The sequence below is a fragment of the Xiphias gladius genome, chromosome 4, assembly GCF_016859285.1.
Source record: "Xiphias gladius isolate SHS-SW01 ecotype Sanya breed wild chromosome 4, ASM1685928v1, whole genome shotgun sequence".
NCBI lineage: Eukaryota > Metazoa > Chordata > Actinopteri > Istiophoriformes > Xiphiidae > Xiphias > Xiphias gladius.
Genome location: NC_053403.1, coordinates 10,794,947 through 10,806,916, shown reverse-complemented (window position 1 = coordinate 10,806,916; position 11,970 = coordinate 10,794,947). Strand labels below are relative to the sequence as shown.

Sequence of the window (11,970 nt, the reverse complement as noted above, 5' to 3'; positions counted from 1 at the left end):
TCCCTCTCTCACTCTCCTCTGTCTGTTTTTCTGCCTGCCTGTATCAGTTATTCCTGATAAACAAGCGCAGGGGAAGGGGGGGGTGCTGCCAACGAAATAATGGGAGATGTAGTTTTAAAGGGCTACCCTTCAAAACACACACCGACCGAAGAGAATCCAACTCCCATAAACCCTTCCCCCGCGAGTTTGGAAACTCCCCTCCAACCAATCACTGGTCATAATCCGTACGGTACCGCCCTAGAAGGCCCACGAAACTCCGCTCATTGGCCAGTCGGTGCTGCCAATCCAATGTTTACCCCCAAGTTGTAGCCTGCTGTCGCTTGTACCCTGGGACTAACGTTGCTGGTCAGCACCTTGGAAAGGCGTCCCGAAGCAGAAGACCTGCGACAAAGAATGTGGATAAAGTGAGTATTTTGACAATGACACTTTTCGCTCGTGGTCCACGGCGACAGGTTTGTGTGTGAGAATGTCGTTTTCACCGCGGTTCAGTTTTACTTTGCTGGTGTCTTTGTTAACGGGCGGCTTGAAAGCCAAGCAAGGCAGGGAGAGATTGAATGGACCTCGCTGAGTGACAAGCTACGTATTTGTAAATTTTTAATCTTGACACGTCTAATATATAAATAAAAAGTCATTCACCATAAACCAACGTCGGTTCATTAACGTTTGCAAAAGCAATAGGTGTCACTAACACTTTAACTGATAGATTATGACGGCCGCTAACATTGATAAATAATCAATACTTTAACCAGGCTTTTTTTTTTCTTGGAAGTTGGTAACAGACCAGATATCAGTATGATGCAATTGGTAAATTACCGGTAAAAAAATTTCCCGCACGATCTGAGTTGAAATGCCTGCATTTTTGATAGAGCCTGAATGATAGTGGATTTTTTTTTTAGGACAGTACCGATATCGATAATTGAGATTTAAGAAATCATATAACAAATAAATATATAAGCCAATATTGTTTTTTTATTTTACAAACATGCTTGACATGTACATGTTTGATTTAAAAAAAAACCATAATATTGTTATTGACGATATTTTGACGGTATGTACTGAAAGGGGTTGTGTTATATAATGACATATACCATGTGACAATAAAGATTCGTCAAGCATCACAGACTTTTCCATGCCGCAGAATGGGATACCAGTGTGTTAGGCCATTGGGTGCAGTCATGCAGATCAATGAGCGTGACTTCTTTGAAACAATATTGGCTATTTATGTGAGGTGTACAGTATGAATATTGATGTTGCCATTCAAAAATGACATGCAGAGGATAGAGGAGTTTATTAGAGCTAGACCAGTGAACTAGCCAGGCTGATATGTTGGCCAGTAGAAGTTTACGGCAGCTATATCAATGTCGGTATGTCGACTGATAATGAACAAGACATTACAGTACAGAAATGCCAAAGTTGGTCTGAGGTTATTTAGAAACAGTGTAGAGATGGTCCATTGGAGAGCACTGACAACTTGATTTTTTCAACGGTATAATGTCACATTAATTATGTGTCTTTGTCACAGTTTAAAAAAAAAAAAAATCGAAGAGATCAGTATCAAGATTGTTAATGTTATGTTTTGCAGTTGAAAATGATTATTGTCAGCCAGTATATTGATTTCAGGTTTTTAAAACTCCCAAATATCAATATCAGAATTAGCCTAAAAAATCCAGTATCATTTGGACTATAGATTTTTTTTTTTTCCATCTTGGTCTCCTGTATTACTAAGCGGGACATTTTTCGGTTGAAAAATACATTTATAACCACTCCCTAATTTTTTTTTTCATTTCTGTAGTCTAATTTCTTGCTGCTTATTGTTGACTGACCGTATGCGCTAATGCAGTTATACCTGTGATAAGCTAATATCGGACGATAATATCAGCTGGCTGATTTATTGGTGGAGTTCTAATTTCTAATTCCTGCTATGTTTGACACTGAGCATAATATCCACATTATCTACATTAGCATAATATTCAAAGGTTGTTTTTTTGCACACACTTTGCTGCTGTGATGTTAACCTAGACTGTATTGTGTTTGTTTGTAGCCTGTTGTAGGACAGCAAAAACATTAGTCCAACGTCTAAAGATGGAAGTGCAGGACCAGGAGTCTCTGGGGAGATGGGATGGGCTGGGCAGCCGGGATCCCAGCTCCAGAACTGAGGCCATGGAGAACATCCGCCAGGAGGTCATGAGGAAAGTGGAGGCTATTGGGCCCATACCAGCATCGGTCCCCTCGCCCCTGGCCTCAGGAAGCCCCCCAAACAGTGATCTGAATGACATCCTTGCTCATCTTCTCATGCTCTCCAAACGGTGTCCCTTTGAAGATGTCAAGGAGCGATGCATTCGGCTTCTACAGGTTGTCCAGGTAGGATATTCATATGATCTAGAATGAGACCCCGGTGAGCTTTTTGTACTGCGCTGCAGTAAGCTGGATCTCCTTGTCATATGTCCTCCCATTTTGGAACTTGTTGGTATTGTACTGTTGCCATCTGCTCCTCTCTTCACCTCTTCATAAGATGTGGTTGGGACTGTTGCTCTTAGCGAGGTGAGAACCTCGCTAAGAGCAATGTATGTTTTGTCAAGTGGATTACAGTCAGTGACACCATGAGACACCATGAACTTATTAACACTTCCACATTGCAAGAGCCAAGGATTTACCAGTCCAACCCTTCAGCCACCCGCATGCATGCACAAAGGAGAACATGTCAAGAGTTTGTGTATATTACTGATGTACAACGATACCAATATTCTGATACCAATATTATACTGTAGCGTTTAAAAAAAAAAAAAAATCCAGTGAACGTAAATTCTACAAAATATTGCTTCGTTTTTTAAGCATAGAGACATGATGGACTGGATTGTGATCAAGCTTGGTGTAAGAAAGGTAAGTGAAAAGAAAGTAAAAGCTACTGCTTTCAAGGGTTCATTAAGCACATTTGTGATGAAAAAACTGTATATGGTGAGAACTTTGTAGCCCTTAGCAATTTACAGTTAATTTCGTAATTTCATTGTTGATGTGGTTGGAATACTAGTCCACAGGTCAGTTATTAATTAACACTGGGGTGTAATATTACAGGGGAGGGGCTGGATAAAAGGGAGAAATCGAACTCTCTAACTAACTGCTGAAATAAACATTTTGTCCTCTTGTCAGGTAAAATCCCTGCCAGTCTTATCAGTATGCCATGCAGTTATTGCAGACTTGCTGAGTTGTAATTTGGATTCAGGTCACAGCATGTACCTGAATTTGATTTTCTATTCATGTTGTTGTCATATCTTTCCCGATGATCCTTAAGAAGTGGATAGGACTGAAAATGAATGTATATTTATGTGTGATATTTTTTGATGGCTAATGTTGGTGCTAAAGCATCTTTGATTCATTATATTTTCTCAGTTGAATTTGTCATTATTTTCATGTAGAGAACCAAATATTGGATTTAGCCCAGCTTAGCATTTTATTAGCTGTGGCCTGGTCCACAGTCCTCTATAAGTCCTCTAATAACAAACAAAAACTAAGCCTGACAACTTTTGATGGCCTGTCATGTTGGTATTCCGTGGAAATAGACTGTTTGGCTATGGCATTAATTCCTGTTTGTGCGGAAGTGTTTTTGGAAGATGGAGGAGAGGGGCAGAGAGAGATGAGAGAGGGAGAAAGCTGCTTTGGGGGTTTAGTAGTGCACCACAGTACACACCGTCTGGTATTTTTGAATTATGCTAAGCTGCATTTGCCGAGGGCTTGCCAAAGGGTGCATTTATGAGTCCTGTGTAGCAGCTCATGTCGTTCTGGTCCCACGGTTGAAGACCCCCCCCCGACCAACAAACACACACACACACACACACACACACACACACACACACACACCTTTCTCACGTTGTCAGAGATGGAAGGGGGTATGGGGGGGGGGGGGCCCTCGGGCTCAGACAGACCTCTAATTCCAGCAGATCCGCTGATTAAAGACAAAATCTTTGAAAGCGCAGACAGTCCTTTCCTAATGGCCAACCCCCTCCTCTATAAGAGGAAGGCCTCCTGCTTGGTGAGAATAATGTCCCATAATACCCTTGTGGCTCACAAAAATTTTGTCCTGGAACAATTATCTGCTAGTTTGGTGCCCCAGTGTGCATATCCACAGTACATTTTGTGCATTTTATCAACTGTGGACGCAAATTCAATAAAATTTTCAAAAAAGGGAGAAATATGCCCTCTTGCATTGGTAGGGTGTGGCATGAAAAAAACAAATCCAATTCAAGGCGCTCATGTCGATGGTTAAAAATAAAAAGCCTATAGTAATATGTGCTAGTACATTAAAAAATATTCCAATACATAATGGCACACTTACATAAACTTAAAGCAGTAGTTTGACATTTTGGGAAATATGCTTATTTGTTTTATTGCAGAGAGTTATGTGAGAAGATCAATACCACTCTCATATCTGTCCATTAAATATAAAGCTGCAGCCAGTAGCTTTGGTTTTATCGGGGGTTAGGTCAACAGTCAGGCTAGCTGTTTCAAATCTTGTGCTAAGCTAAGCAAATAGGCTGCTGGCTGTAACTTTATATTTAATGGAAAGATATGAATGTAGAAAGGTCGAACTATTCCTTTAAAACTAGTGTATGCAAACTGACACGTGTTAGATATTTTATGCTGGACTGTACTTATGGATAAAGGCATAGCTTTTTCTTTTTTTTTTTCTTTTTTTATGTTATCGTTCTTTTTCTAGATCCAATAATAGTTGAGGTATCCATATGATGTAATAGAGATTCAGTAACATCTCTCATCAACAGCTACAGACCCTTTTTGATCTGTACAGTTGCCTCAGTTGACTTTCTTATGCAATCCGAATTGTTGTTTGTTTTTCAAGGCACCCTGTGAATAGGCAGGACCAGCTGTGGTCACTCTTAGGGTAATGGGCTTGTGGGCTCAAATGTTTGCGGTGTTATGCTGCCCCAATACTGGTGAATCCCAGGGGTTAAGGGGTCACGGGGTCACAGCCGAAAATAGGGTTGTATGTTTGAGGGGAGGGGTCAGGTTCCCATAAGCTGTCCTTGTGTAAGGGTCTGTTTGGGATGAGCTACAACGGTCAAAATTGCTTACCAGCGCAATCCTGGTAGTATGGTCAACATACGCAGATGCTGTCAGAGGGTCATCCTGGGGTTTGTGAAGGTTTGCTGACCTCGCTGAGCTTTATTGATCCAGTGCATATAGTAACACAGGATAACGTTGGGTGTAGACAAATGCAAACACACGCACATATATATATGCACACCAATCAAGAGAGACAATAGTAAGTGTTTGTTCTGAGTCTATGAAAGGGGTGGGCAGACTCCATCGACCGGCTCTCTCTCCGGTCACCATGTTCCCTCGCTGGATGAAAGGAGCCCAGTCTTGGGCGGCTGGACAGGGACAGAAAGGGGTTTCTTTGTGTTACGTAATGACACCATTGTGTGAGCCCTTTACCCTAACTTGAATTAAGAACTACTCTCAAAAGATCAACCTGTTCTTGTGACGCTGGCCGGTGCTGCTCAGATTCCAGAGGCTTTGTCCACATCTACAACCTATGGGGATGAAAGGATGTGGTAACAAACCTACAGTAAATACCAAATGGACACAGTATCTTCGTGAATTTCATCCAGACTACTACTGAGCATGTGATCAACTGAAAATATAGTCCAGTCCATTTTAGGTCTGACATTGTTTCGCTACTAAGACTTGGTTTCATTGCCCAACAAAATGTGTAGTCATAGCCATTACAAGAGTTCAGCATCTTACTTGGTTAGTATTGCAGCTTGTTCCACAACCAAGCCTTTCTTTTTCTAATGTCCTAATGCACAATTTAGCATTGTGCAGAAATGCATAGCCCCAGTTTGTGCCTCTCAAGTATTATCATTACATTCAAGTCACAGAGCTAAGCATCTGCATTGTGAAAGATCAATCCCTGGTGATTTATTTTAATTTTTTTCCAAAAACCCACATGGTTGTTAAACAATACTTAATGCAGATTCCTTTGTCCATCTGGATAAAAAATACTCAATTTGCTGTGCAATAAGAATATTTTTTAATCAATTTCCCAAGTCATGACTCTTTTTCCTAATACATAGAAAGATGGTAACTGATTTGTTCAATTTTGTTTGATGTGAACCACAATGAAAAAGTTTTATTATCAGGCGTAGTTATCTATTTTAATATTATTTTCCACTATTTTATAATTGCATGTACAGTAGTATGTTTTACTGGTGTTGTACCAATTGAGTTACAATTTGGGAGATGGGTTAAAAAACCTTTTCACTGTGCAGCAGACAGAATGTGTTTTGACCCAGATCTTGCAGCATTCACTGTTGCAAAGAGACGAGAATGTTGTCTCTAAGTCTTAGAGCACACTTGAGCCTACCTAGTTTTCTCTGAGGAAGGCGAAGGCAGTGGATGTTTCAAGCTTATGCTGCTCCTCATTTTTTTACACATACTTATTTAGATGATTATGGACATTAAGGATGACTCACCAGCCCCTGTAATAAACACGTATGTGTGATTAATTAAGTGAAATGTCTTACTGGATCTGGCCTCCTCCCAGAATAACCCAGAACACATTTCTGTCCCAATATGGAAAGCTTAGGAGTGTCTGCAAGCCCTCAGAGATGACATCAGATATTGATCGTATTGCTTTTTTCTGGATTGAAGGTGGATAAGGTCTGTGTCATACAGGATTTAAAGGGTGTGCACTGCCTTTAAATCTGAGTTTCAAGACTGAAATATGTATGACAGAACAATTACAGTCATAAAATGCAGTGCTCAAGTATATGCAGCTCTAGCACCCACTGCACAATCAGCCTTCCTAGTGAGAAATCCTCCCATGTACTTACATGTTCCATCCATTTTATATAGTTTTTTCCTCACCTTCTTTCATGCTTCTTTGTGTGGGGATTTAATGCCTTGAGATTGTGTTGAGATAATTTGTGATTGATTAGGATTTGGTTTGTTCTCAGAAGGCTTGTTGTCTGTATAAGCTTGTCTCAATGGTGGCAGGCTTATGGTGAGGCTATATAAACAAACTTGACTTGCCAACCTTGACATACAGGAGTGTGGACAGATGCAATATTGCTTTTCTGAGAGGACAGAGTCAAAGTCCACTTGTAAACTGTGGCATTAGTTCAAAGAAAGACCGTCACAGTGACATAAAGTTCTCTCTTTGTCTTTTTTTTAACAGTATATGCATTTGTGTGTGTGTGTGTGTGTGTGTGTGTGTGTGTGTGTGTGTGTGTGTGTGTGTGTGTGTGTGTGTGTGTGTGTGTGTGTGTGTGTGTGTGTGTGTGTGTGTGTGTGTGTGTATAATTGTCTGTTTCTTTGTGAGTGTACTATATGTATATGTTTGAGTGCATGCCTTGAGTTCTCACCAGGCTACCTCTGCTTACTGTGTAAATAGAGTAAAGACCCATGGAGAGAGAGCCTTGTGGTCTGGACAGATCTGCTGGATTATGGGCGATCCCTGCGCGAACCAGGTCAGACAAATTGCATGGTGAGGGGGAAGAGAAGGCAGCAGCAGAAGGCAGTGACCTTTGGCACAGTAACTGTACAGTGAAATGCTCCGTGGATATGGAGGACATGATTGGGGAATAAAGCTGTGGATTTACAGCTGCCAGCCAGCTTGGCAGAGAGATGGGACAGTGCCGATATGGGGCTAGTAGGGTGTGTGTGTGTGTGTGTGTGTGTGTGTGTGTGTGTGTGTGTGTGTGTGTGTGTGTGTGTGTGTGTGTGTGTGTGTGTGTGTGTGTGTGTGTGTGCGTGCGCACTGGCAGTGTGTCTGTGTACAGTCTGTTGGATATTCAATCTTACTAAGCTACATGAATCTTTCTGTTGCAATCATATCACGGCCACTTAGGTCTTTTCTACACTCCTTCAAACATCTTGTAGTAGGATAGTTTTTGGCCGAGGTGATGCTGATACTTGCAAAGAGAGCTGCACAATGATGCAGCTCTTCTTTTTCTTCTAATTCCTTTTCTGTCAATTGTCCGAGTTGTGGTGCAAAATACTGTCTCCAAATGCATGGCCTTTTGACCTTCTACATGTAACTGGTTGGGCTTTCAGTGCCACAAATATCTGTGAATATAAATACCCAAACAAACTGCAGGTGAGCAGTTTTCTCAATGTACAATAAGGGTTTAAAACCACAAATAATGAATAAAACTTAATAAATAAATAAATAAATAATAATAACAGGAACTAATAAATAAGCTCTCATTTATAAAGGGTTGATGTGCAAACAGGGAACCCTAACCAGCTATGCATCTGTTTTGTAGATGAAGGGATATAAGTGACATTTTATCAGTTTGTGTAGCCTAGTAGTTCTAGCTCAGTAAACAGAAGACAATAGAGAAAATAGAAGGGATTTTATACAGTTTCTTGATTTTCCATCCAGACATCTTTCTTGCCAGCATATTAAAAACCATTTCTAACATGTTAGGAAAGCATACTAAAACCCAAGCTCTCACATTGATCCTACAACACAGACAGACCCCCATCTTCCAGCCAGTGCAGCATGCTGGCGGGTGCAGACTCGGGAAGACTAGAGAGGAGGGGGCATGTGGGAAGTGTGCAACTAGGTCACTGTCAATCCTATTGTAAGCCTGAACAAATGATAAAAAAAGCACCATTCTTCATTTTTAGTACACATTAGTACAAATGCAAAAATCTTGGAAACATTTTTTTATAGAAAGAAAAAGAAGAATCCTTTTTGCTCCATTTGTTCCCTGTAAGAATCACTGTCAGTCGTCTTCATTGTAAGGACTGATCCACTAAAACATGTAAAGGCTATATTATCCTGGCACAGAGGGAGGAATGGGTTAGTTTTGGGTATGGGCCTTTGCACAGCGTAAGCAGTTGTCATGGTACCAGTGGCATGAGGTGCAATGATGGGGTGGGTTGTTGGCACTGTTACTTTGGGGTGGGGGGTGTTGGCTTGTCTGCAATTATTTCTGGCGGAGAGGGAGAAAGAGAGGGAGGGAGATGGAAGACTGGGAAAGAAAGTGGAAAAGAGAGAGTGGCAAAACATGACAGCTCTGCACTGAAGGTCGATGAGAGACGGAGGAAAGTAACAGTGAAAGAATAGTGTGTCGTTAACGATGGGAGTAATGAGGGGAAGGCGTGAAAACGATGGAGGAGGTGGAACGAACACTGTCTTTCTCTGTATTCAGTCAACAACTTCCAGTGGAAAACTACTAGCACCCCACAGCTACGAGCCCTACTCTCCAGAGACTGAGCCCAGCCTGGCCCAAAACCTGAATAATGTCTATCCAATCCAGAACCAAGTGCAACGTGGAATAGCTAAACGACGCCGAACCAGACTAAAGCCCCAAATAGATGGTAACTTTCCATGTGATGAATTGATAATCTTGTTGCTTTTATTTCAAGAACACTGTCATCCGAGCCTAGATCTCTGCACTCCACCCTGGTTTGCAATTGTCACCCATCTGATCAGACATACATTGCAAGGTTTAGCTTGTCTCACCCACACACCCTGAGACTGTGGAAGAAGGAGGAGGGAGGTGTGGGGAGAGGAGGCGAGGCAGTGGAAAAGAGAAACAAAGTGTTGCAGCAGGAGGTGGGAAAGGAATAACAAACTCTTTGAAGGACAGAACCATACACGGAAAAGGCACAAAAATAAAAAAGAGATATATGCCCAGGCTAACAGTTCAGTGTGTGAAAATAATAATAGCCATGTTCTCCTGCTCAGCATGTTTTAACCTCAGGAAGAGCAAAATTCTTTGCTGTGTTGCTCCTGTCAGGAGATTGAGGAACAGAGACAGGGTGATCACATGGTGCTGTTGAGTAAACAAGCCTCTCTCTCATTGCCATATGTGATAACTTGCATTTGGAATTAAACATCGCAAATTATTTATAAAGTATCGCCTTCTGCTGCGTTGTTAGCTCCTATTTTTATTTCTTTTCCAAGCACATCTCTCACAAGAATGTGCTCCTATTCTCCTGGATTTGCCCTTACTGGACCACTGTTTCCCATCAGATTGTATAATATTAATTTGCAACATGTTGATTCCACTAACTATCTTGGTAACGTGACTACCACAAGCCTATGTGAAGATGATAAGAGCTAAAACACTTCTGCCCAAGTTCAGGCGAAGTTCCATGCAGATGAAGCAAGATCTTTTCAGGACCTGCCTTTTTTTTTTTTTTTTTAAATACGCAAAAGTGCTCTGGGTAGACTCTGATTAAAGTATAACAATGTGTTTCATATATTGTTTACCTTGCCTGACTGATGTAGCGCCAGCAAGATGTTTGTGATAAACTATACAGATACTTTTGATGGCTTAATGAGAGTCATTTTAAAGATTTGTACAGCGTTTTACATTAATCTACAAATCATCACTGAATCAACTTTATATTGTGTCTTGTGTATTATGGCCCTACTGTAACGGTTTACGGGGACACTAATGGAATTTTGCCATCATTAATTTACAGGTAATATTGTCCTTAACAGATGTTAGAATAGAACATCAATTAATGATGATACAAAGGACAGTGCTCTTTGCAGTTAAAATGCAAATAATGATTAATAATAGACATATGTACTCATACAGTAAATATAAATATCTTTTGGTTAACTTAAGTGTATCCTCCCCCACTTCTGAAACCAAACCTATGCCTTTGTGTTTTTCTTTAGACATCACGGGGGAGTATTCAAACAAGGACACGCGCGCGCGCAAACACACACACACACACACACGATCAAGCAAAATAAATCTTACCGCTCTAGAAGTGACTGCATGTCACCCCACTTACCTCTCGGACACTTTCATTTATCGACCTGAATGCCATCTGTTCGGGATTAATTTGATTGAATTCATAAATGAATGATGAAGGTTATTGTCCAGTGGATGCAGTGTTTGAACAAATCAATATATGCCTTTCATCCTCCACCCTCTTACTCTTTACTGCTCTGTATTTTACTTGATGAAACAGAACTGGCCATTGAGTGGTTTCATCGTTCACTAAGCATATTGAGGGACTGAAGTAGCTGCAGGGCACCTGCGTGGACACAGGAGGGCACTCTGTACCAGTCTTTAACCTGCTTTTGCCGTCTTCTCATGTTGCTGGATGGGAATTTTCCATGCACTGGGCTGAATGCATGCAGTGCTGCGCATGATTTTAATTTTTTCCTTTTGCCCTGGTCACTGGGCATTCATCCAGTGTGTGTGTGTATGTGTGTGTGTGTGACTTTTTCTATGTGTTTATGTCTTTCTATAAGTGTGCCGATCTGTCTTTGAGTGTGTGTGTGTGTGTGTGTGTGTGTGTGTGTGTGTGTGTGTGTGTGTGTGTGTGTGTGTGTGTGTGTGTGTGTGTGTGTGTGTGTGAGAGTGTGTTTACATGTCTTGAGAGATTTATAACAGTGAGCATGCAGGATTTAGAGGCATCTGCGGATCAGGTCACAAAGCATGAATAGCCCAGTGGCTGCAGTCCAGGCCTCAGTCTGAGGTAACCCCTATTAGGATACAAACCACACCGGCTCAAAACCAGGCTTAACCAGCTGGAATACACAAACAAAATATTAGTGACACTTGCTCCTGGTCAGATCAGGAAATATTGTGTAACCACTAAAATGGAGCTGAATAACCTGAAATGCTGAATGATAAACTGAATGAGCTGAAAGAGTGGAAGTTGCAGTTCTTTAATGGTTTAACTTACTATATCTACTTTTGAGTTAGGTAAGAGATGGCACTGAAGAACACTAGCTGGGTGATCGATTGATAATTTAAGTCATTTATCAAGCAACAATGCCAACCGTTTGCCGGCTTTAGGAATTTATTTGGTTTTTGGACAGTTTGGACAAACCAAGCCATTTGGATGATGTCACCTTGGGCTCTGGAAAATGTGATGGGCATTTTTCACTTTTATCAAAAAATTACCAAGTTAGTTAGTTGCACTACAGAAAAACACAGATTTAAGGTCAATATTTAGGTTGCTAAAACTAGC

The 11,970-nt window shown here is 41.0% G+C and overlaps 1 protein-coding gene across 1 annotated transcript in view; it reads left to right on the top strand.

Annotated features, from left to right (window-relative positions):
- Positions 1-289: 289 nt before the first annotated feature.
- Positions 290-11,970, top strand: part of sesn1 (sestrin 1) — a 57,320-nt gene continuing 45,639 nt past the window's right edge. Inside the window, exons 1-2 of the mRNA XM_040124905.1 lie at positions 290-404; positions 2,042-2,361. Coding sequence (XP_039980839.1) covers positions 2,083-2,361 — 279 coding nt within the window. The 5' untranslated portion in view covers positions 290-404; positions 2,042-2,082. The remainder of the gene's footprint in view (positions 405-2,041; positions 2,362-11,970) is intronic.